Genomic DNA, 27,142 nt, shown 5'->3' with positions numbered 1-27,142 from the left:
CCCCCCACCTTCCTCCACAGAAACAGGGGCCCTGGCTTCTCTCTTAGAGCTCCACCCAGCCCCTGCCCCTGGAAAAGCCCCTCAAGGACTCTTCTCCTCCTCATCCTTAGTACCAGCACCCTGCCCAGCACCCACCAGGTATGCAGTGGGTGTTCACTAATTAGCGCAAACCATAAACACATACTATAACAGGCTGGTGTCCAGCACAGGGCCTGCTGCCAACAAAAGCACTCAAGTTTTCCTCAGGGAGTAAATGCCATCAAGGAGTTGATACCCAGGCCGCTGGGAACAGTGGCTCCCTTCTGCTGGAGAGTTTTGTGATGCCAGGAGAATCACAGTCTGTCTAACGGCCTGTCCTTCTACCGTGACGGGAGCTGGCACCGTTTCCAGAAATGAAGAGTTTGAACACAAGATTTGTTCTGAAAGGTAGAAATACCTTGAAATCCCAAATGGTCATGGCTCCATCGATGCCAGTAGTGCAAAATTTGCGACAATCTTGCTTGTCCACCTCATATATAGACACTTGACTGAAAAAAAGCAAAAACAAGTGGTTATGCAGAATGTGGGGAGTGAACACGGCCCTCCTGACTGACAGCGTGAGGAATGTTTGAGGAAATGAACTGCCATCCACTCCTGGATCGGACCTGTCCGTCAACACTGGGAAGCAGCAACCCGACCCAGAAAACAACCAGAAGGCTTTATTACCCGATGTTCAGGAAAGGCAAAAATGATAAGGGGGAAAAGTCACGAGCCTGCGTGAATCAGAGTGACCTGAAGAGGCAGGTGACCCAGTGCTCACAGCATGCAAATAAATGTGTGGGGAACAGCTCGTGGCAGGACCATGGCAATAATGGAAACGGAAAGAATGTGTGTGTGTATTTGTTAAACTAGAGCATAACTGAGATCCAACTTGCTCTAAACAAAACCTCCCAAGTCAGCCTCTGGGACAGCCAGAGCCTAAGGCTGAGAGCCCTCCTTGCATCTGAAATGAATCACTGCAAATGCTACAGGGGGCAGACTCTCCAGATGCCACCAAGCTAAGCTGAGGAACAGATAAACGAAATAACTTGTCTGGGCCTACTTATGTGGAAAGTGTTGGAGAAAAATCAACTCCACAGCTCAGACAATATTATTCTCTTTCTCCTCTGAAACGTCTAGAACTTGTCCCTCTGGGAAGGTGATGGCAAACCACGGCCCACACTGGCGGTTTCTGTAGAGCCGCTGCCTTCTGTAGAGCTGAGCATCGCTTTTACAGGTTCTGCCAGCTCTCCAGATTGTCCCCGCTGCCTTGTGCCACAGGGTGGACCCGAGTAGCTGCAACTGAGACTCTGGCCCCTCAGAGCCTATGATGTTTTCTATCTGGTCCATCACAGAACAAGTTTGCAGGCATTGCTTTAGGGCAAAGGAGACCTGATTTCTGTAAATAAAAGTAGCTGTCCACTCTGCAAAGGCTTGTTTTTTTTTTTTTTTGTTTTTTTTTGTGGTGCTGGGGATTGAACACAGGGCCCTGCATTCGAGGCAAGCGCCCTACCAACTGAGCTACAACCTGTACACTCAGAAAAATGAGAAATTATATCCCATCTGATTCTGTTTAGTCCATAAAGTTTGATGTTTCTGTAAATCTAGAGGAGAAATATTATATATATATAATATATATATATATATTTCTTTTTTGGGGGGGGCATGGGAATTTGAACCCAGGGGTGCTTTATCACTGAGCTACACCCCAACACTTTTGATTTTTACTTTGAGACAAGGTCTCACTAAGGTGCTGAGGCTGGCCTGGAACTTGCCATCCTTCTGCCTCTGCCTTGCAAGTAGCTGGGATTATGGGTGTGCCCCACCATGCTGGACTGTAATATCTTTTTTTTTTAATTTGTTTTAATTAGTTACATATGACAGTACATAATTCTGTTGTCTTTTTGGTGGGGATGGGGTACTGGTGATTGAACCCAGAGGTGCTCTATGACTGAGCTACACCTTTAGCCCTTTTTATTTTTTAATTTTGAGACAGGGTCTCACTAAGTTGCTGAGGCTGGCCTCAAACTTGATATCCTCCTGCCTCAGCCCCCTGAGGAGCTAGGATTATAGATATAAGCCACCACACATAGCTCTGTTGTCTTTTATAATCACATATGCTTGATGAGAAGTCAGTCAAGAGGTTTCTTGGCTATCATAGGATAATTTGGTTTCTGTGATTAAATCAAATATCCTATTTACATTACTTGAAATCCATAGTTGGAACAATAACAGAATATAGCAATATTTCCTGTTCTGTGCTCTCTTCCAGAGGAACATGGCCCTTGGCAAAGTCCTCTGTTCCCCTGTTGAGAAGGTGAGCCTGGGAAGAGGCTGCCCGACAGGCCCTGCCACCCCAGTCTAACAGGATCCTCACTCCTCCTGCTGGATGCTTCATGCTACCTGCACCTTGAAGGACAGAAGTGACAAGGTGATAGCAGTTCACTCTCTGTCACAAACTAAAAACAAGAACTTGGCAGTGGGGGAGACACAGATATATCACTGTTCTCATTTCTGAGGGGCTGTCCAGGTCTCAGTATACAGGGATTTTGCAGGACTCAGTGAGGAAACAAGGGAAGGAGGCCAGCGCACTGACTACGGGGGCTCCCAGGGCCCTGGCTGGTGGCACCTACGTGATGCTATTCTGGTGCAGCGTTTCCAAGGCTGTATTGCGGTCCTCGGTGGTGGCCCTCTTGTCCATGTTGCGGAAGCGTTCCATGGCAGACATGTTGCGCTGGATGCTCTGTTTTGGAATGTCTAGCTTGGAGACAAAGGTCAAGCAGCCGCGGTCATCGTAGTTAAAGAGCATCGGGCAGCAGTCATGGCCCTGCAACAAGATGTTAGTCAGCCCTGGAGGTTCCTTAGCAGAATGTGCACTGGGACAGGCACCTCTTCATCTTACAAGCTAGCTCTGTTTCCTCTAAGCAGCTGCTGTACTTTGTGCCAGTGTCATAGAGCATGCATTGTTCCTGTTTGGAGATTGCACACAGCATGCTACAAGGAAGAAAGAAGAGAGATACTTACAGCTGCCACAACGCTATTCTCCGAGACAAATGATACACTCAGGAGTGGCAGGAACTCTGTTTTCAGAGTTGAGACCCTAAACACAAGAACACTTGTTACATTGAGCGGAACCATACCACGCAGTTTATAGACTTGCAGGATGACAAAGGACCCATTCTCCTGGGGGTTTCTGCAGTGTCAACGAACACTTCTGTTTAAAAGGAGCCTCCTGACCTCTCCTTGCTGGAATCTCAAGCACCACACAACCCCAAGGTGACCTTCAGAAACGGGCCTTCAGGCTGGGGGTGTAACTCTGGGGTAGAATATTTGCCTAGCATGTACCAGGGAGGCCCTGGGATCCATCCTTAACATCACAAGCAGGGTGGGTGGGTGGGAGAAGAACAAGTGAGGTATGGTGGTTTAATATGCTTATAATCCCAGCAACTTGAGAGGCTGAGGCAGGAGCATCATAAGTGTGAGGCCAGCCTCAGCAATTTAGCCATTTATTTATCTTAAAAAAAAAAAAATAGTTTTTGGCTGTGTAGCTCAGTGGTAGAGTGCTTGCCTAGCATGCATGAGGCTCTGGGTTTAATCACCAATAAACAGAAAGGAAGGAAAGAAAGAACTAACTGAGGCCTCAGCTTTCTCTGTAGCCTATGCTCTGCCCTGTTCTGAGGCCCCTTCAACTCACAACATGCTGGTCTCCAAGGAGACGGGTTCTTCTGTCTCTACCTTTGCCCTCATGTACTTCTACCCCCAGGGTTGGTTCTGCTCCTCTAGCTTATCCAAGTCCATTCCAGGCTTTGGAATGTGGATCTGACTGGATTACCTCCATGAGGAGTTTCCAGAAAACTTTGACCCAAATCAGCTTCTCCTCCTTCTTGCCTGTTGGAATTCTTAACGTCATTATGGCTGTTGAGTTAATGTCCGTGTTGTAATCTTCCCTGGGGCCTGGTATTATGCAAGTATTTACTGAGAGCCAGGCCCTGTGTTAGGAGCTAAAGCTACCAACATGAACCAAACCTGGTCTTAGCCAAGAGCTCACATTCAAGTGCGCGCGCGCGCGCGTGTGTGTGTGTGTGTGTGTGTGTGTGTATGTGTGTGTGTATGTGCGTAACACCTACTTTTGTAGCTGGCAAAGAGGCTGCAGACATGGCAGGCAAACACTGAAGGATGAATTAGGAGCACCTAATTTTACACAAAAGGTGACATGTTTTCAAAGTATATATAACTCTATGCGTCTCAGAAGACCCCTTAATCAAGTTGGTACTGGAATTTAGAACTAATGCATTATCTTAAGCTCTTACTGTGGTATATGTTGCTACCTGAAATATTTATGTTGGCGAAAGAGAAGAGGAGACATGTAATCTGACTTGTACAGGACTGGAAAAGGCAAATAATAAGTCAATATGAGGGTTGACAAGGACTTGTAATAAGCATCTGCTAAGAACTTAACTGTGTGTTAGATTGTATAAAATCAACACTGAGGGACTGGAATTGTGCCTCAGTGGGAGAGCACTCTCCTAGCACGTGTGAGGTATTGGGCTTGATACTCAGCACCACATAAAAATAAATAAATAAATAAATAAAGGTATTGTGTCCATCTACAACTATATTAAAAAAAAAAATCAACACTGACATCAAAATATTCCTGAATGACAAAAGGCAAACTGCTATACAAAATATAGAACTATTGTGTTAAAAATGAAAAGATAAATAAGTGCCTATACATGTGCAAACTTTTCTGAAAGGCTATAACGGTGGGATCTCTTATTTTTAATTACTATTTTTTAATGGTGGGATTTAAAAAAAAAATAAAGTTAGCCACATGTAGTGAGTCATGCCTATAATTCCAATTACTCAAGAGGCTAAGGAGGAGGCTGGAGGTGTGGCTCAGTGGTAGAGCCCTTGCCTAGCACGTGTGAGGCACTGGGTTAAATCCTTAGCACCACATAAAATAATTAAATAAAATAAAGGTACTGTGTCCATCTACAACTAAAAATATTAAAAAAAAAAAAAAAGAGGCTAAGGAGGAAGGATTGCAAGTTTGAGGCCAGCCTGGGCAAGTCAGTGAGACTCTGTTTCAATATAATATTTTAAAAAAGGACTGGGAATGTAGCTCAGTGGTAGAGCACCTCTGGGTTCAATCCCTAGTACTATCACAAAAAACAAATCAATAGCAACAATTATGAAAACTACCCCAAACTTAATAAAATTAAGAAAAAATAGGGCTGGGGATGTGGCTCAAGCAGTAGCACGCTCGCCTAGCATGCGTGCGGCCCGGGTTCGACCTTCAGCACCACATACCAACAAAGATGTTGTGTCTGCCGAGAACTAAAAAATAAATATTAAAAATTCTCTCTCTCTCCTCTCTCACTCTCTCTTAAAAAAAAAAAAAAAAAGAAAAGAAAAGAAAAGAAAAAACCCATATTCAGTCCAGTTAGGAAAGACAATGTTATCTTTCACTGCCACTGTGCAGCCAAGGAAGTAAGGGCCACTCACATGGCTGATTCTCCATACAGAGGCTGGCAAGTCTCAAAGTCTTAAGACTTTTACAGTGACCGCCTTTAGCTGCCAGTGGAAAAGGACTCACCAGTGACAACCAAAGACTCATAAGGGGAAAAGGATCCCAGTCTTGTGTCTTTCTCCAGAATTTAATGATTTAATAAGCAAATAAGATTTTTGTTTTTGTACTAGGGAGTGAAGCCAGGGGTGCTTAACCACTGAGCCACATCCCCAGCCCTTTCCTTATTTTTTATTTTGAGACAGGGTCTTGCTAAGTTGCTGAGGCTGGTCTTGAACTCCTTCTACCTCAGCCTCCTGAGGTGTGCGCCACGGTGCCTGGCACAATTAAGAATCTGAAGTCTAAGAGAGTGCTGTAGGCTAAGCAGGCACCATGCACAAGTGAGTCACTGCAATACGCTTCCACAGACACCAGAGGTGGCAGAAGGAGGCGCTGTTTGCTAACTACACAGAGGAAGAACATATCTCCTAATTAACTAAAGGCCAATGAGTGACACTGACTCACCATAAGGAATTCAGAACACACACTAAACTGGCCATTTCGAAGGCACCCTTATCAGTAGCAAGCCAGGGGATTCTTCAAAGGACTCACTGCCAGTACTTCTATTAAGAAGTGTTTCTGGAAGGAAGATCTAATGCTTCTGTATATTTCCCAAACTCATTTAAAGCTGGGTCTGTAACTTTAAAGGCTGCTTGTAGTTAGCTGGGATTTTTTTTGTGTGTATGTGGGGGGGTGGAGTGGGGGGCAGTAACTAGGGACTGAACCCAGGGTTTCACACTCCAAGCAAGTGCTCTGCCTCGAAGCCACATCCCCAGCCCTTGAGCTGTGATTTTTATTTTCGTGTCCATCCTTCTCAGGGAAAGGTGCCCTCCCCAGTGGGGTGAGAGACTCCACCCCTGCTCCCCCTCCACACAAGGTAAATAAATACTCACTGGACACTTTTTGAGGCATCAGCAACAGACACGGTGCTGTCATGGCTGACCCAGGCCAAGCGGCTCCCACTGGCAGAGAAGCTGACCCCATGGACCCAGCCACCAGTGCCACTGCCACCAAATTCTGACATCAACTGACCAAAAGGCATCTTGCTGCCCCAGGGCGTGCTGGCTGGCTTCTCATCTACTTCTTTAATGTAGGCAGAAAATACTCTATGGTTTAAAGGGTAGGGAGAGAGGGAAAAAGCAAATGAAAATATACGTATATAGAAATGGCCACAGGCAGCCGCATAAGGTAACCCAGAACATAGAGGCTGGCTTGTACAAAGAATAGAACATGACAGACACGTTCAGGTACACAAGCCCCACAAGTCAACCGTGGTTCAAAGAGCTGCCTACAGGCCAATTCAAACCTGGTCAAGTCTGTACAGACAAAGGGCACCCACGGGAACCTGACTCCGGGGGGTTGTTCTCCATAATGAACACAAAACCCTCCTCCATGGACCGCACATTCTGGGAGACCTGAAGGTCCTTCCCTGGCTCATGTCAGACCTTGCTAAAGGACCAGAGTCCTTTCATGTCTACTTCAGCATCGTTCTCAACACAGTATTTCAGGAAGCCCAGTCAATGGAGGAGAGGAAACCATGTGCCACTCTGTGACATATAAATGGCATAAGACAGAGAGAGACACCCAAAGACAAACCAAAGGAGGCCGGCAAGAAATAATGGGCAGGATTCCAAGCACTGTCAGGTGATGGGCTGGCTCCCCTGACCCTCAGGCCCATCATCCAGTCTCTGTGGCAGGACAGTCTGAGAGAAGGGTCGTCTTTCACAACCAAGTGTTCTCAGTCTTTTTTTTTTTTTTTTTTTTGGGGGGGGTACCAGGGATTGAACCCAAGGGTGTTTAGCTACTGAGCCACATCCCCAGCCCTTCTTTGTATTTTATTTAGAGACAGGGTCTCACTGAGTTGCTGAGAGCCTAAGTTGCAGAGGCTGGCTTTGAACTCACCTCAGCCTCTTGAGCTGTTGAGATTACAGGTGTGTGCCATGTGTGTCACTACCCCTAGCTTTCTCTCTTTTTAAAATTTTTTTTATTGGTGAATTATAATTATGCATTAATAGCGGGATTCATTGTGACATTCATATATGCTGTCCAAAGTCTTTTTCTAACTCACTCTTTATCTAATTCCATGAAACTCTATAAGAGATATTTGGGCCCAGAGTTAAAAAGGGGAAGACATAGGCTAGGGTTGTGGCTCAGCAGTACAGCACTCGTGTAGCACGTGCAAGGTCCTAGGTTCGACACTCAGCACCTCATAAAAATAAATAAAACAAAGGTACTATGTCCAACTATTAAAAAAAAATAAATATTTTTTTTTTAAAAAAAGGAAGACAGACAGTTGAAAATTTATCCTTTGGGTCCTTTTTGCATCCTAATGGTATTTCTACGCTGTATTCTCTTTGGTCCCCCACCCTGCCCCTAGTACTAGGGATTGAACCCAGGGGTACCTTACCACTGAGGCACATCCCCAGCCCTTTTTATTTTGAGACAGGATCTTGCAAAGTTGCAGAAGCTGGCCCGGAACTTAAGATTCTGTTGCATCAGCCTCTCCATTTACTAGGATCATAGGCATGGGCCATCATGTTCACCTACATTTTCTCTTTAGAAAATTTCTCAATTAGTTGGGCGCAGTGGCACGCGCCTAGAACCCAGCTTCCAGAGGACGAGGCAGGAAGATCACAAATTCTCAGCAACTTAGTGAGACCCTGTCTCGAAATAAAAAATAAGAAGGGCTGGCGATATGGCTCAGTTGTAAAGTGCCCCAGGATTCAATCCCCAGTACCAAATAATAAACTGCTGAACCTAAACTCCCTAAAATAACCCCAACCCCAATGACAATGGCAGTGGAAACCCTGAAAGATATGAGGCTTCAATGAGGCAGAGGCCAGTGAGTGATCTGTAAATTAGCTGCTCAACTCAGCCTCACAATGGGGCTGCTTAAGAGGCTTAGAAAGAACTGGCGTTGGGCTGAGGAGGTAGCTCAAGGAAAACTGCTTGCTTTGCACATACAAAGCCTTGGGTTCAATCCCTGGCACCACAAAACCAAAACAACCCAGGACTGGTGGTTCTTGAACAGACCCCGACGCACAGGACTTCACATCAAAGAAAAGTTTGTGGACATCAATATTACCAAGAGAACTGCAATCTATTTTCACAAGCAGACTTTTAGACACCCCACAAAACTCCAGGTGGTACAGCGCAGTTGCACCCGGTTCGTTTTCCAAGGCAGTTAGGATGACTCTGGATAACAGACCACAAACAACCAAACTCCAGAATAGAGTGCCCTAATGCTGCCATCACTCATTCTTGCAGTCATACTCACCACACACCCCCCTTTATAAACCTCGGATATTACTGTGTAGTAATCACTGGCCAGGTTCTCTGGAATTTTCCACATAGGTACTGAAGAAATGCACATCCTGATTCCCAGCCAAAGAGTCCACACAAAGCAACATTTATTTGCTTTTCTTTTCATTAAGGGAGAAAAAGCCTTCTCAATAAAGAACAACTTCTAAAAAGCAATTACATGGTGTGATCCTTGAAGCTCTTAGCAAAGTGGCTGTTTTTCTTCTAGCTTCATGCTAATGGCAAATAAAAAGCTTTAACTGAAAAGGACAGCACAGTAATAGCCCTGTGGTGTACCGTTCAGCTCTGTTTTGTTAAGCTTAGTTTCACTCAGGAATCTGCAGAGTCTGCTGTGTGGAATATGTAATGAAGAATAATACTGCAGTCAGGAGAGACAGGCTGAGAGAAAGGGAAAAACAGACAGACAGACAGCAGCTCACCCTGTACTTGAAACCATGGCTATTCCATAAGAAAGACTTTCTTGGCCCTGCCCCTTCCTCCCTCCCACCCCATTTCCAAGTCTATGGCCGTCTGCCCCAATGACTTAACACACTTGTTCCTTTAATTACTGTGTATTAGTTCCTTTTCTAGATCACAACTTCCTTTCTTTTTTGAGACCCTCAGAGTGTCCAGCCAAGTATCCTATATAGAAAAGAAACCTTACAAATATTTGCTGAAGGACAAAAAATGAATGGTTCAAGTCATCAATTCTCATTCATTCCCACCTGCATTTGAAGTCACACGATCCTGCTGCTAGCAAAACATTGTTGGGATGCCAATCCAAGCTGAGGACCGTGGAACGGATCGGCTTTTTAATGTGCTTGCTTACCCACCTACAAGAGGAGGAATCCTAGGTTAGTTTATCTACGCGTCAGGTGACAGTTCCCAAATAGGCCTAAACATGTGCCAGGTGGAAACATCTAAGCGTGGTTTTCACATTGCCTACCAAGTCTCCTGCCAGAAAGGAGGTGCATGCCTAAAGTACAGAGAGGAGAACCTGATGAACTCTGTATTGCCCCACGGGACATCAGATCACATGGGATGTTAACCTTCAGAGTCAAAACTGAAGTTTGAAATTACTTGAATTTTTATTATAAACAGTCAGTGGGGTTTGGGGATGCAGCTCAGTGCTAGAGCACTTGCCTAGCATGTGCAAGGCCATGGGTTTCATCCCCAGTACTGTAATATATATATATATATATATATATATATATATATATATATGTATGTATATGTTTGTATGTATATATATTCAATGATTTGTTTTATTCTGGGTTAATTTTGGGTTGTAAGCTTAATTTCTTTTATACATCTCCACAAAGGTAAAAATTCTTATTTTTTTCCCCTAGAGAAATCACAACCTAGAAATTAGAAGAACCTCTTGTTGGGGATTAGTCTCTAATTCTCTAGTGCCATTCAAAAAAGATTATTTATGTCTAAAATCACTCATTATTTTGGCTTCACTAAGTTAATTTTTGTTCCCAGATTGCTGTTTAAAAGCCAACCATGTCTAGTTGTTTGTGTTGAGACAATCTGGAGCCAAATGCCTCTCCTTGAATGCTGGATTACTGTTTTACAGTATCTTTGTTGGAAACCTATCTGATAACTAGTTCATTCTCAAAAAGATGATATTCTGAATTGTTTCAGTGCAGTTTTTCTTTTCAATTAAGGGAAGAATGTCAAACAAAATAATAAGTAGTTCAAATGAATGAATTTTAGGCTTCTGAGAGGTTGTTTTAAAGCTCTCACTTCATACTAGTGAACTATTATGTCTGAGAAACTGCCCTGAATATACAAATTGTTCCAAGATAATATCTTCTGCCACAGTAAAGTTCAATTGACCTATATTTGAGACTGTCTCTTGATGAATAAAATTGTAAATGATTACTATGGTTGAAGTTTAGCAAGAAGGAAAAGGTCCTTATATAAATTAATTAAAATTAATGTCAACTAGTAATCTCTGACTTAAAGTTCAGCCATAAAGGAATATTAATAAAATTTGTTTGTATCTACTCATTACCATGAACCTTCTGAATGATTTCTAGCATTCGACATTTTGTCATATTTTTATACATAAATGAAAGAAAAATACATGTTATAATTTCTTCTAGCAAATTCTCTTTCTTTCTAAAGAATAAAAATTTCCGAGGTGTTACTAGATGACATAATGTAACATGATAATCTGTTCCTTTCACTGTTTCAGCAGAATACAAACAGTTCCACTACAAAGAGTAATGTGTACTCTGCTATTTTTAGTAGAAACACAAACACTGCCAGTTTCATACTGAAGGATAATTGATGTTGAAGGATATTTACCTTCCATCCTGAACGCATGCCAGGTAGAACAGTTTTCTTATTAAAATTTGCAGGAAGGAGTAGTTTAAAAGTTATTTAGCCATAAAAGTAACCTGCTTTTAACTGGCTTAAACCAAGAAATTTATATAACAAAATAAGCACAACAGCCTAATTATACTTCTAATATTCTGGTGAATTTTTATACCAATGGTTTAAACAAGTAAAATATTATACCAAGATCCATATTTGGTTAGAAAACAGCTTAAAAGAAAGGAAAACACTACTAGCTTCAAGAATCCGAGATATTTTTAAGTTAATGGATATGGCCAGAAAAAAAAAATCATTCCTTAGGGCACTCTGAAACGCTTTCAAGTTTATGATTTATACATAAGAGTAAGAAAACAGAAATTTGAGCAGTAGAGAGTGAGAACAGTAATAGCATGTTGCAGAAAAAAAAAGTTAAGAGATCAGAACTTGGAAACAATAGATGTGAGATCTGACTCATTGTACACATGAGAAGAAATGCTCAGAGAGAACGGAGAATTTTAGAGGGAAAAAAATCCACAATCTCCAGATGAGGAGACCTGGGTTGCAGCTAAGGCCTTCCACAGTGCCACCAGACGTCACCAAGAACATGGCGGTCCAATGTCAATTCCATAGAGAAGGAAAAGCTCTGATGTTGCTCACCAGTCATTTTCAGATTCGAAGTAGCAAACGGAAATGAGCCGTGCTCCACTTCCCACAGCAAATTTGTTCTCTAGAGGGGACCATTTCACAAAAGTGGCTGCACGATTGATCCTCAGGATCACCAAGGTGGGCTTCCAGACACCATCTTTCTGACTCCAGACGTAGGCATTGCGGTCTGCCCCACAAGTGACGATGCGGTCACTCTTGGGAGCCCAGTCAATACCTGCAAATGAGATATGGGTCATCTGCTTTGATCACTGACTGAGTGTGAATACTGGCCTTATGTGAGTTTGGTAGCTTCCCCCAGTCCATCTTCCCCATTTATGGCCCTGATTGCCATCTCACACAAAGGCAACAAGGTTTTTTTTGCAAAATGTCTGGGACACAGGATTCTCCCATGAGGCTGAGTGGGACAAGAGCTGCTTTTAATGCAGTTTTATAATTGCAAAGTGTAAAAAAACCAAGCAGGGTATTCTTTCCACCCATCCTGAAGATCCATTATCTTTTACTTTTCCCTTTATTAGTTTTTTTTGGTATAAAAGGTAACTTTAAGTTGGCGTGGTGACGCTTGCCTATAATCCTAGCAGCTTGGGAGGCTGAGACAGGAGGATCATGAATTCAAAGATAGCCTCAGCAATGTCAAAGCACTAAGCAACTCAGTGAGATCCTGTCTCTAAATAAAATTCAAAATAGGGGCTGGGGATGTGGCTAAAGCAGTAGCGTGCTCGCCTGGCAAGCGTGCGGCCCGGGTTCAAACCTCAGCACCACATACAAAGAAAGATGTTGTGTCTGCCGAAAACTAAAAAATAAATATTATAAATAAATAAATAAATAAAATTCAAAATAGGGCTGGGAAGGTGGCTCAGTGGTTGAGTGCCCCTGAGTTCAATCCCTAGTACCAAAAAAAAAAGAAAGAAAGAAAGAAAGAAAGAAACTTTATTCATTAACAGATCTCATTCCATTATATTAACTGACGCTCTGCTATATGGCATTGAACTAAAATGGCACACTGGGTAAATAAAAATAATCTTCATTATAAAGAGGAAAAAAAAAACAAACTGTGATTCACTATATATTCTTCTGAAGGTCACTCACTGTCAGATAAACTAATTTAAATACACACATCTTTCTTTCTCTCTGTTTTGGCACTAGAGACTGAACTCAAGGCTGGGTATGTGCTCAATGATTGAGCTAATCCCCAGCTCTGAATACCTTTTCTACACGAAACAGGTTCTGTCAAAGAGTCCTTGAGATTCTTTACACTTAAACTAGGAAATTTTCTTAATATGTATCTGAATTTAAACAGAGTTTTACTTATTGGATAACTCTGTGAAGGATCCTAAAGTCAAAAATAAAAAGGCTGGGGACATTGCTCAGTGGTTAAGTACCAATAACTTAGTACAAGAGAAAAAAAGAAAAAAAAAGAAAATATGGGTGCTGTCTTTAAATGATATGCATTTTAGACTTCACACCCATTCAATTTAGGATAATTTTGCAGTCCACTCTATTAGTTTATTATTGTTGTTATTATTGGGGATTGAACCCAGGGCACTCTACCACTGAACTATATCCCTAGTCCTTTCTAATTTTTGAGACATGGTTTCATTACGTTACTGAGGCTGGCATTGAACTTGTGATCCCCCTGAGTAGCTGGGGGATGCAACACCTTACCTGGCTTAGATTTTATTTTTACTCCCAAAATGATACCCATACATTATTAGAAGACAAACCTCAGAATGCAACCTGCAGAAACTTAGGAAAGCCCTGCCCCTATTCTTTATGCCCATATACATTTCTGCTTCAAAATGGGATAAATATCATGACAAACATTTTCTGCTTTTTAAAAAATATTTCTTAGTTGTCCATGGATCTTTTTTTTAAATTTATTTATTTGTATGTATGTGGTGCTGACACTTGAACCCAGTGCCTCATGCATGCTAGGCAAGCGCACCACCAGTGAGCCACAACCCCAGCAGCCCCCCCATCTTTTTTTGTAAATTTTTTTAGTTGTAGATGGACACAATATCTTTATTTTTATTTATTTACTTTTATGTGGGTGCTGAGGATCGAACCCAGGGCCTCACACATATGAGGCAAGCGCTCTACAACCCTGGCCCTTCTTCTACTTTTTAAAAACATTATTTCCGAACACTGATCATATCATGGTTTCCTAAGTCATCTGTTAAAATGGATAACATTGGAATTTCTGGGTTAATGAAGCAGGACTATATGAAGGATGTGTTGGGAAAATATTTGTTATAATTTCAGTTTTATATCTTAGAGACTAAAAGTAAAGTCAGTAGATACCTACAGATGAAAAGATCAAGTTCATATCTTATGAGACCATAAACTAAAGATTTTTAGAAAAAATTTTTATGGTTTTGTGATGCTGTATTTGAGAAGGAATTTTATTTGATTTTTTTCCCTTACTTTTAATCTAACTTCAGCTATAACTTATAGAAAATACAGAGTACAGGGGGATATGTAAGACACCATGAGCCTTTAATCAGGAAATCTAGGATCTGGGATATACAACAGAACACAAACCAATCTCTTAATTTTCTTTTTATTTAAAAAAATTTTTTTTAGTTGTTATAGACCTTTTTTTAATTTATTTATATGTGGTGCTGAGAATCGAACCCAATGCCTCACACGTGCCAGGCAAGTGTACTACCAGTGAGCCCCAGCCCCAGCTCCTCTTTTTTTTTTTTTTTTAAAGAGAGAGTGAGAGAGTAGAGGGAGAGAGAGAATTTTTAATATTTATTTTTTAGTTCTCGGCGGACACAACATCTTTGTTGGTATGTGGTGCTGAGGATCGAACCCGGGCCGCACGCAAGCCAGGCGAGCGCGCTACCGCCTGAGCCACATCTCCAGCCCCTCCTCTTAATTTTCTTAACAAATAAACTGCAAAAAAAAAGAAGAAAGGGAACCTACAAAAAAAAAAAAAAGATTCAAGAAACATATCAACTAATCACAATCATGTGTGGAACCTTACTTGGATCTCAAAAGTTATAAGTAACATTTGAGGGTGTAGCTCAGCGGTAGAGTGTGTGCTTGCCATGTTTGAGGCCTGGGTTCAATCTCGGCAGCAAAAAGAAAACAAAAAAGTTATTGGTTATTATTAAACAATCATTGGCTATTGTTAAAAAGAAGAATCCTTACCTTTTATAGATATTCATTGAAATATGCAACGATAAAATGTCTAGGATGTGCTTCAAATAGTAAAGTCATGGAGAAAGTGAGTTCAGAAGAACAAGATTGGCTGTGAGTTGTTTATTGTTGTAACTGGGCGATGAGTATAAGGGGCTCATTATACTATTTTTTAACTGTTTAAGAGTTTCCATATTAAAATGTTTTTGTAAAAGTGGGACAAATCAAGTATTTAATGCAGAAGAATAAATTCAAAGGAAAAACTTTAGAATTCTTCTATTCCTTTGATGTTGGCCATATTCCTGTTCTCTGTAATACTAGTCTTTTCTTCTAGAATATTTCAGATCTCTTTTTTTCCCCTGCAGTTACTATCTTGCTAAGAAAATGTCTGATCCTTGGTCTCCTATCACAGAGTTATATTTAGATTTTTCCAACAACAGTTGTTTCAGATCTAAGATATGCTGTTTGAATAAGTAGATAGAAAACAGGCCCAAGTTCAAAGAACCCCAAAAGAAAAGTGGGGAAGAAAAGACTATAATTATTTCACACTTTTGGCTATTTTTGGTGTCTTTCATCTTAGACTTTTTTTTTTTTTTTAATGGTACTGGGGACTCAACCCAGGACCTTGTTCATGCTAGACAAGTGCTCTATCACAGAGTTACATCCCCAGCCCTCATCTTAGCCTTCTCTTATTTAAAAGCATTTCCTAATGCTAAAGTTCCAATTAAAATCATGAGAATCCTTATTCATAGGTCATAAAGCCATTGGCAAAGGAACTTAAGCAAAATAGGCCAAACCTAACAGAAATCAGGTCGTGGGAAAGCAACAGCAACATAAATAGAAATGATGTCTTTGGTGCTGCTTTGGTGACCTGCACAAAAGTACCACAAACAAATCACTGGTAAAAAGCAAGAAGAGTGGTCGTGAGTTTTTCCTGGGGAATGCTGGACAACTTTTGAAGGATGCAGAATGACAAAAACACGGCAAATTTTCTCTGACTTGAAGAAGGACATTTTTAAGCTAATCGGTATTTTTAGCTGCAATTAAAAGGAAAAAAAAAATCACTGCTGAAATGAAAATGTCATTTTGAGGAGAGGGAAAAGCCAGATGGCAGTGAGAAATTTGTACCTGAAAAGTTATGAAAAATATTTCCTCCTTCCCTCTTTCCCTTCATTTTTTGTGGTGTTGGTGATCAAACCTAGGGCCTTGTGCACACTAGCCCAACTGCTCTACCACTGAGCTACATCTCCAGTCTGATTTTTTTTTTTAAATTGGGGTACTGGGAATTGAACTCAGGGACACTGAACCGCTGAGCCACCTTCCCAGGCCTATTTTGTATTTTATTTAGAGACAGGTCAACTTCCTGCCTCAGCCTCCCAAGACACCAGGTGCACCACTGGGCCTGGCTGATAAGTTTTGATCTGCTTGGTCAAATCGTTCAAAGCAAGTCAATTACTCTGCCAGGAAATAAGAAAGAAACTGTGATAGTAAAAATCAAAGAACAAAAATTCTCTTGAAACAGTCAAATAAGTGAATATATTTTTTGTTTTAAATAGCCAGATCTAACTTAATAAAGCAATAAGTGCTCCTGAAATTTGATATCTAAATTTGGTTTCCTAAGTAGGGCATGGTGGTGCATGCTTGTAATCCCAGCTAGGTAGGATTTTGAGGCAGGGGAATCACAAATTTGAGGGCAGCCTGGATAAAGACCCTGTCTCCAAATAAAACAAAAAGAACTGGGAGTAGCTCAGCAGTAGAATGCTTCTGGGTTCAATTCCCAGTACCAGAAACAAAACAAAACAAAACAGAACAAAATAAAAGAACTGTGCTTGCCACATTTATCCATCTATTCATTAACAGCTTTTGTCAAGAAAAAAATGTGTATTCTGGAACCTGCCCAAACCACATGCTATAAATGCAATCTTCCACAAATCAACAAGGAAAAAACAAGAACTCAGTGAAAAGATGGTCAAGAGTTAGAAATCAGAAACATCATAAAAAACAGTCTATAGCCATACTAGCCTGAACACATCCGATCTCATCTGATCTTGGATGGTTAGGACTTGGATGGGAGAAACTCAAAAAAAGAAACACAAAACTCAGATGGCTAATATGATCTGAAATATGCTAAGCCTTTCTATTAATCAGGAAAATTCACTTCTCTCCTGTGGTATAACAAGCGTACTATACTATCTCCTCACAAGCACATGTAGGTTCACAGGGATCTGTATGGGGATGTTTGATTTAGCCCTTCACTGTGATAAGGAAAACCTGGAAACAACCTAAATGTCCTTCAATAGAGGAAAGAGTCAATAAATGAGGTATGACGTGCTAACTAGAAGCTAAAAGGAATAAACCTGACTAGATAACACCAACGTAGATACATTTCGGAAATAATGTCAAATACAAAAGCAACCTGCAGGAGATGAATTAAATGGCACTTAATGTAGAATTTATAAATACTAGCTGATAGTACCAAAAATTGCTTACAAATTTATGTAAAATATTTAAAACGTATGTAAAATATTAAAAATTACGTGGGATGCAGAGTGCAGTGGTGCACACCTGTAATCCCAGTAACTCAGGAGGCAGAGGAAGGAAGATCACAAGTTTGAAGCCAGCCTCAACAACTTAGCAAGATCTTATCTCAAAAAAAAAATAAATAAAAGGGTTGGGGATATAGTTCAGTGGTAAAAGTGCCCCCAGGTTCAATTCCCAGTGCCAAAAAAATAAACCAAAACACTTGAGATGATGTCACGGCAAATTACAGTCGGCCTTTTGAAGGTACAGAAAAGGACTAGTGGTGGGAGGGACTTTACCAATATCTGGAATAATATTCCTTATTTTATATTTCTTTTTCCCTGAAATTTCTTGATACAAGAAAAATAGTATTTTCTGGTATAGGAAAAACGTTGTTAGTTATGGTGGCAGATAAATCTGAGACAGGTGTTTGTTATACTACTCTTTTCAATATTTTGTTAAGTCTTCTTTCACCCAAAAACAACACAAACAGAATTTTAGAAGACACTGTATCCTGAAGCAGTTGGGAACACATTTTTGGCTCATGTTTTCATGGTGTCTACCTTTTCACATGGTACACTTTTAGTGTTCATGTCTATCTCCTGATCAGAGGATAGGTAGTAGTAGCTACTGTGTAACAGCTGGGCCACAAGAAGCAATTAACAACTGAGGGAAATATTATGACATTTTCTCAAAATTTCTTAAAAAAAAAAAAAAATGCAGTAGTGGCTGAGGTTGTGGCCCAGCGGTGGAGCGCTTGCCTCGCATGTGCAGGGCTCTGGGTTCGATCCTTAGCACCACATACAAATAAATAAAATAAGTGTATTGTGTCCAATTACAACTAAAAAATAAATATTTTAAAAAAACCCATAAACTCTTAAAAAAATGCAGTAAAAACTGCGTAGTTTTAAATGTTATGGCCCATATACTTTATTAAGCTTGTCATTTAAACAGAGGCTTAATTTGGAAATACCATGTTAAGCCTACAGCTACCTTCATTTACCTGTGATGTGTCCGTTGTGCTCCTTGAGTTCATGAGCTTTCACCCACTGGCTCCCATTCTTCTTATAGATGTGCACTTCATGATTATTGGGGCTAAGGGCAATCTCTGGGGAAAGAAGACAGAATAATTATTAACACCTGATCTTGATATTATCACCAAAACAAAGAAACAAACAAAAATCCCCCCAAACCAGAAAAAGGATGTCACTGTTAGATTTTAAAAAGACAGAATAGGAAAACTGTTTTGAAAAAGTGTTTCCCAAATTCACCCCTGAAAAATTCTTTTGTTTTTATTATATGTGCGTCTGTGTGTGCACTGGGTATTCTTTATTTTATCTCCTCTACTTGTACCCTATATTTTAAAATGTTGTATAGGAAAACTAAATTTAGAAATTAATTTTTCCAGAAACGTATACAATTAATTGTCAACTAGAGTCTAACTAGCAAAAAATAAATAATGTTATTATATTTAGCTGAAATAACTTCAGATCACAGTGAAAATATTTTACATTAATAGAGATAAATATTTAATTTCTGTTACTTTCTGAAATGCTGAAAATAGTTTATAGATTTCCATTACTATTGTCATGGACAAAATCAGATTCTGCTGATAAACTATATGGAAGTTTTCCTTTACAATAAAGTCAATAGAAGTCACAAAATAAAATTCTATTTTCAAATTTCCTGAACCATGCCAAAATATTATGAGAAATGGATCTTACTGGTATATATGTATGTTTTTCTTCCTAGTTCATCCATTCTTTTTCTTCTTAAACATTGATTTCTTAAAATTAGGCTATATAGGGCTGGGGTTGTGACTCAGTGGTAGCACATGCGAGACCCTGGGTTCGATCCTCAGTATCACACAAAAACAAATAAATAAATTTTTTTTAAAAAGGATATATAGTTTCCCCATCTATATAATCACTTTCTTCTCAGGAAAGCTGAGATGACACTATGGAACTAGGTAAATATTTAGATCTATTTTAAATCCTAAGGCTTTTAGTATTTTTCTGGAAACAAGCTATATATTTCTCCAAATTTTTAAGAGGCAGAGTTTTCAAAAGCCAAATCCAAATTGAAACCTACACAGAACTATAAATTTTAAATTACAGTATCATAAAAATTTGGATCTGTATTAACAATAATTTGAAATATTCCCAAAACCTATTTTTATATGAGAAAGTAGAAACAGAAGACATAAGAAGCTCAGTTTCGAAGTAGCTCTGGATTCAGTGTACTGCAGGATGTACCTGTGAAACTACCCAATCAAATGCTCTTATTAGGTCTTCACTTCATCCCACAATAATTGGAGTGAACTTTGTTCATGTACCAAGATTTACTTAAAAATAAGAGTGGAAAATATCTGAAATGCTTTTTTTTTTTGGTACTGGGAATTGAACTCAGGGGTGCTTAGCCACTGAGCCACATCCCCAGCCCTTTTTTATATTCTATTTAGAGATAGGGTCTGAGTTGCAAGTGCCTTGCTAAGTTGCTGAGGCTGGCTTTGAACTCGTGATCCTCCTACCTCAGCCTCCTGAGTCACTGGAATTACAAGTATGCACCACCACACCCAACTTTGAAATGCTTTAAAAAGATATTGAATTTTTAGTTTCAAACAAACCCTAACAAAATCTCAGTAGTTTTCTTAACAGAAATGAATAGAATGACCCTAAAATACATGTGGAAATGCAAGAGACACAGAATAATTGAAACAATCTCAAAAAAAAAAAAAAAAAAAAAAAGCTGGAACTTCCTGCAGAGTTACAGTAGGATAAATACAAAGATCAATGGAACAGAACTGACAGTCCAGAAATAAACTCTCATATTTGTGTTCAATTGATTTTCAACAAAGGTGCCAAGATAAGAGACTTCAACACATGGTGCTGGGACAACTGTAAGCCCCCAGGGTGTGGGCACTGCACACCTGCAGCTGTTTCCTTTTCTGTATGCCCTCCCCCACCTCTTCTTCTTCTTCTTTTTGTTTTTTTTTTTGTTGTTGTTGTTGTTTTGTTTGTTTAGTGCTGGGGATTGAACCTGGAGAGCTCTCTCACCAAACTACATCCCGGCTTTTTTTTTTTTTTTTTTTAATTTTCAGTTGTAGACACAATACCTTTATTTATTTTTATGTAGTGCTAAGGATCAACCCAGGGCCTCACACATACGAAGCAAGCACTCTACAACCCCCAGGCCCCCAGTTCTTTTTATCTTTTGTTTTGAGATGGCGTTTCACTGTGTTGCTGATGCTAACCTTGAACTTGTGATCTTCCTGCCTCAGACTCCTGAATAGGTGGATTATGGATTATGCTCCACCACATAAAGCTTTTTTTTTTCCAATGTGGTAATATGTGAGTTGGATTTATTCATTCAGTAAATCTTCCTTTTTCTTCTTCCTCTTTTCTATATTGTGTCTCTTTTCTCATCATCTTTTCTCCTTTCCCTCATACTCTTGTTCTTTTTTCTTTGTCTTTTTTAATGAGATAATGTGTTGACTGGATTTATTCGTTCTATCTTTTTCTTCTTTCTCTTTTCTGTACTCTCCTGTTTTCTTCCTTCTTGCTTTTACTTCCTCTCTTTTCCCTCTTGCTTTCCTGTTTTTATTATCTTTTTTTCTTTTACCTTTTATACTTCCTCATGTCCCATATAGTATAATATCAATTTATGTTATTTTAAAACTAATTTTTCAGTCTATTATAGAATATAACTCCCCTTTCCAACTTCTGGACTAGTGGAGTTGTAGAAAACATTTTTAAGTACATTTTTATGGCTTATTTGTATATATGCTCTCAGGTAGTTGCACTTGAGACCTGATCCTCATCTCCTCCCAAAGTAGCCAGGGATTGATCACAGCTTTATAAAACACTGAGTAGGTGCTTTAACATAGAGACATTAACCCCTGGTTCAGGACACAGTAAAGACAAAGCAGCACACTAAGGATCCTCATATAACAGCGGAAAAGAGATCCGTTATAGCAGATGGGCAAATATCAACACAGAAAGACAAGAAATACAAGAAAACAAGGAAATACGCTGCCTCCAAAGGTCCATAAACCTCCAATAATTGAACTCATAGACATCACAGAAGTGGAAATGCTGGACAAAGAATATAAAAGGTTGAAGTTAAAATGATAAGTGAATTAAAAGAAGACCTAAGGAACGAACTATGGGAGAAAATACAGGAGAGAAAACAGCATTTCAGGGGCTGGGGTTGTGGCTCAGTGGTAGAGCACTTGCCTAGCACATGTATGGGACTGGGTTTGATTCTCAGCACCACATATAAATAAATGAATAAAATGGAATAAAATGAAGGTCCATCAACAACTAAATTTTTTTTAAAGAATAGCATTTCAATAAAGAGAGAGATTCTGAAAAAGAACCAAATAAAAAAATTAAGCAAATAAAAAAACCTCAGTGGAAAGTCTCACCAATAGATTAGATTAAGCACTGAGGTGGGAGCAGAGATCTAAGTTAATGACATTAATAATCTATTTAGTGAAATAATAGCAGAAAAAATTTCCAAACTTTGGAAACAAGATGGACATCCAGATACTGGAAGCATTTTAAACCACAAATAGACAAGACAAACTTGAAGGAACTCCTCACAACACATTATAATTAAAATGCCAAAAATAAAGATAAAAAAATTTAAAGCCACACCCCCTAAAACAAAACAAAAGACAACAACAACCACAACAACAAAAAAAAGGGTCACATTTAGAGAACTACCAATCAAAACAACATTGGATTCCTTAGCAGAAATTACCAGCTGGATATACCAGATTACAATATCCAATCATTCAAAATCAAAATGAAATAAAGATTTTTCAACATAAGCATAAGCTAAAGGAATTCATGACCATTAAGCCAGCATTGCAGAAGATCCTTAAAGGATTTTTACAAACATAAGAAGACACCAAGAGAGCCCAAGAAAGAATAAATCTCACTAGATGAATAGATAAGCAACCAGGAGCAGGGTTGCATGCCTATAACCCCAGCTACAAGTTTGAGGCCAGCCTCAGCAACTTAGCAAGACCGTCTCAAAATACAAATATGTTTAAAAAACTGGGGATGTAAATCAGTGGTATAGCATCTTTGGGTTTTTAATCCCCAGTATTAGAGGTAAAAGAAAGAGATAAGCAACTGAGAATTTGTATTGAAACAAACATTAGAAATAAATTAAAATGACAGGAAATAATATACATCTCTCTATAATAATGCTAAATGTAAATGGTTTTAATTCTTCAATTAAAAGACAGACTGGCAGACTGAATTTGTTTTTAAAAAGACCCAACTATATATTGTCTGCAAGAAACACATCTCACGGGCAAGTGGCACCTGCCTGTTATCTTAGCTACTCAGAAGAATAAGGCAGGAGGACTGTAAGTTTGAGGTTAACCTCTGATCTCAAAAATAAAAAGGACTGAGGATGTAGCTCAGTGGTAAAGTGCCCCTGCGTTCAATCCCCAGCACTACACACACACACACACAAATCTTGTAGGTAAAGACATCTGTAGGCTGAAAGTGAAAGAATGGAAAATAATATTCTATGCAAATGGAAGCTGAAAGCAAGCAGTACTTACTTATTTACTTACTTACTTACTATTTATTTATTGATGCTGGGGACTGAACCCAGGGCCTTGTGAATGCAAGGCAAGCACTGTACCAACTGAGATATATCCCTAGCTCTATTTATTTGTTTGTTTATTTTTATTTTGAGACAGGGTCTCATGAAGTTGCTAAGGCTGGCCTTGAACTTGCAATCTTCCTGTCTCAGCCTCTCAAGTAGCTGGGATTACAGGCATGCGCCACTGTAACCAGCTAGTAAAGCCAGTTCTAAGAAAAAAGTTTATGTTTATAGCTAAGAGTGCTTCATAAAAATATCAGGCTAGTGTGGTGGCACATGCCTGTAATTCCAGCAGCTCCGGATTCTGAAGCAGGAGGATTCTGAATTCAAAGTTAGCCTCTGTAATGGTGAGGCGCTACATAAAATACAAATAGGGCTGGCTCAGTAGTTGAGTGCCTCTGAGTTCAATCCCAAGTACCAAAAACCAAAAAATCAGAAAGTTTCCAAGGAAATAACCTAATGATTCATCTCAAGGTTTTATTTTTATTTTTTGTAGTACTGGGGATTGAACCCAGGGCCTTGTGCGTGCTAGGCAAGCACTCTACCAGCTAAGCTATATTCCCAGCCCCACATCTCAAGGTTTTAGAAGAACAAGAATAAACCATTCCCAAAATCAGTAGAAGAAAAGAAATAATAAAGATCAGAGTTGAAATTAATGAAACTAAAAGAACAATAAAGAGGATCAATGAATCAGAGTTGGTTCTTTGAGAAGATAAATAAGATTAATAAACCCATGGCCAAACTAACCAAAACAGAGAGAAAATAGATATTCCAACAGACATGACTGAAATCTAGAAGATCATTAGGGACTATTTCGAAAACTTACATTTCAATAAATTAGAAAATCTAGAAGAAATGGATAAATTTCTAGACAAACATTACCTACAAAATTAAAGTAAGAGGAGAGAGGAAACCTAAACAGACCAATAGCAAGCAATGTGATTGAAGCAGAAATAAAAAGTCTTCCAACAAAGAAAAGCCCAGGACCAGATGTATTCATAGCTGAGGTCTACTAGATCTTCAAAGAACTAATGCCAGTGCTCCTCAAATTATTCTAGGAAATAAAATGGAGGGAACACTTTCAAACTCATTCCATCAAGCCAGTACCATCCTGATACCAACAGCAGATAAAGACACATTGAGGAAAGAAATCTATGATGAACATAGATACAAAAATCTTTAATAAAATATTACCAAATTGGATTTAAAAGCATCATAATGACTGTACACCATGATGAAGTTGAGTTCATTCCAGGGATGAATGGATGAAATGATGGTTCGACACAAATAAACAAACACAAAATACCACATAAACAGAATCCAGGACAAAAATCACATGATCATCTCCTTGAATACATTTGGAAGAACAAGAGACCCAGAATAACCAAAGCAATTCTGAGCAAGAAGGCACCACAATACCCAACTTCAAATTATACTACAGAGCAGGAGTAACAAAATCAGCTTGGTACTGGAATAAAAATAGACATGTAGACCCACGGAACAGACGAGAAAACACAGAGAAAAACTCATACAGCTACATTTATCTGATTCCTGACAAAGGTACTAGAAACTTATGTTGGAAAAAAGACAGCCTCTTAAACACAAGGTGCTGGGAAAACAGGATACCTATATATAAAAGAATGAAAATAGATTCCTATCTCTCATTCTACACAAAGTCAACTCAAAATGGATCAAAGACCTAAGAGTAAGAATAGAAACTGCACAACTTTTAGAAGAGAATACAGTAGCAACACCCTCAGTGCAGGAGTAGGCAAGGACTTCCTCAATAGGACTCTTATAGCTCAGAAAAGAACACCAAGAATCAATAAATGGGCTGGTGTCAGATTAAACAGCAGTCTGCATAGTGAAGAAAACAATTAACAGCATAAAGAGAGAACCTATAGAAGATTAGAAATTAAAAATTAGAAATCTTTGCTAACTACTCTTCCTTCAGCCAGAGGGTTAATATCTAGAATACATGAAGAACTGAAAACACTCCACGCCAGAAAAACCCAAAGTACACATTCAATAAATGGGCAATGAACTAAACAGATACTTCTCAAACTAAACTCAAATGGCCAACAATTATAAGAAGAAATGTTCAGCATTTCTAGCTATCAGGGAAATGAAATCAAAACTACACTGAGGGGGCTGGGGTTGTGGCTCAGGGGTAGAGCTCTTGCCTAGCATGTTGGTAGAGTGCTTGACTCGGTTGTACAAGGCCCTGGGTTCAATCCCCAGCACCACAAAATAAAATAAAGGTATTGTGTCCACCTACAACAATAACAAAAATAAATCTTAAAAAAAAAAAAAAGACTCCATCTCACTCCTGTTAGAATAGCAATCATCAGAATACAAATAACAGTAAATGCCAGCAAGGATTTAGGGGGAAAAGGAACTTTTATATACTGTTGGTAGGAATGTAATTTAGTATAGCCACTATGGAAATCAGTATGGAGGCTCTATAAGAGAGTAAATCTTATGTCCTTTTCACATGTGACACTGAAATATGTGAACTTTAAAAATTTGTAAATCTGAAATTTATCTACGGTGACAAAATAAAGAAGCAATGTTAATAGAATATACTTACGGGTACGATCCCTGTTCCAAGCATGACAGGTGATTGGCTCTAGTAAAAACTGATGCAGGGACATTATTCTTAGTGTTTTCAGAAGATAGAAAGCTGCAACAAACAATAGAAATAAAGCACTTAAAATGGCAGGTGATCAATATTTTTAAGTTGCCTGAAGATCCTGAAATGTTTGGAGATAAATAAAACACTGTACTGTCATTTAAAAAACTCAAATCAATGTCACAAATTAATCACTTAAGAAGTACTATCACTGGGTGTGTGTATTCTCCTGTAATCCCAGCTACTTGGGAGGTTGAAGCAGGAGGATTGCAAGTGAGAAGCTAGCCTCAGTAACCTACAAACAAAGTGAAAAAGGCAGGGGGTAGAGTTCAGTGGTAGAGCACCTCTGAGTTCAATCTCAATACCACAAATAAATAAATAGAACAAGCACTGCAATCCCCAATAGAGAATTGATTCTGACAGGTGTGGGTGCAGGCCTATAATCCCAGAAGCTCAGGAGGCTGAGGCAGGAGGATGGTAAATTCAAAGCCAGCCTCAGCAACTTAGCCAGGCCCTAAGAAACTCAGAAAGACTTTATCTGTAAATAAAATATTTTTTAAAAGTGCTGGGGGCGGCTGGGGTTGTGGCTTAGCAGTAGAGCATTTGCCTAGCACAGGCTTGGCTCTGGGTTCAATCCTCAGCACAACATAAAATGAATAAATATATTAAAAGATATTATGCCCAACTACAACCAAAAAATTGAACCCCTGGGTTCAAAACCCAGTACAAAAAAAAAGAGAGAGAGAGAGAGAGAGAGAGAGAGAGAGAGAGAAAGAGAAAGGGAAGGAGGGAGAATGTGTCTAGAATTTATTCTGACAAGGTCATCAATGGGTTGTCAAACCATGGGTGAAAGACTTGGTACAGGATATTCACAAAGTCTCAAATGATCATCCCACACAGTACTTAACAGTTATAGAGGGAAAAACATGCCTTTATAATAAAGAAATATGGCAGTCACCATCTTAAACCAAGTGATTAAACTTCTTTATCACAGATAGTGGAACAATCCAACCTGATGGGCCTCTTGAAGAGAGACAATCATCATTTATAAATAGCAACTAATTTATCATCCAAACCAGACTACTTTTGAGAGCAAAAAGGGGCACTATTAATAATTATGATGTGACAACAGGTCACAGGACTATCCCAGAGAAACCTCGGGCATGGTCAACCCACCTTTGAAGTATTAATGCCAAACATATTTATTCTAAATTGAAACAAGATCCAGATCTAATTTTGGTTCACAAGAAATAAAGGGGGTAAGAATTAGCTAAACAACAAAGGAGGAAATAAAACACCAGATGTGTGCCCTTCTATAGAATAATGGGCCTGGACTACAAAAAAGGCAC

The 27,142-nt window shown here is 39.4% G+C and overlaps 1 protein-coding gene across 1 annotated transcript in view; it reads right to left on the bottom strand.

Moving 5' to 3' along the window:
* The window catches only part of Arpc1a (actin related protein 2/3 complex subunit 1A), a 35,194-nt gene that overhangs the window by 3,104 nt on the left and 4,948 nt on the right, over positions 1-27,142 (bottom strand). Inside the window, exons 2-9 of the mRNA XM_005339730.5 lie at positions 25,752-25,844; positions 18,540-18,644; positions 11,867-12,089; positions 9,610-9,717; positions 6,478-6,690; positions 3,043-3,118; positions 2,652-2,845; positions 437-527 (exon numbers count right to left, since the gene is read on the bottom strand). Coding sequence (XP_005339787.1) covers positions 437-527; positions 2,652-2,845; positions 3,043-3,118; positions 6,478-6,690; positions 9,610-9,717; positions 11,867-12,089; positions 18,540-18,644; positions 25,752-25,815 — 1,074 coding nt within the window. The 5' untranslated portion in view covers positions 25,816-25,844. The remainder of the gene's footprint in view (positions 1-436; positions 528-2,651; positions 2,846-3,042; positions 3,119-6,477; positions 6,691-9,609; positions 9,718-11,866; positions 12,090-18,539; positions 18,645-25,751; positions 25,845-27,142) is intronic.

The sequence above is a fragment of the Ictidomys tridecemlineatus genome, chromosome 10 (assembly GCF_052094955.1).
Source record: "Ictidomys tridecemlineatus isolate mIctTri1 chromosome 10, mIctTri1.hap1, whole genome shotgun sequence".
NCBI classification, from domain to species: Eukaryota; Metazoa; Chordata; class Mammalia; order Rodentia; family Sciuridae; genus Ictidomys; species Ictidomys tridecemlineatus.
This window is presented reverse-complemented; position numbering and strand designations above follow the sequence as displayed.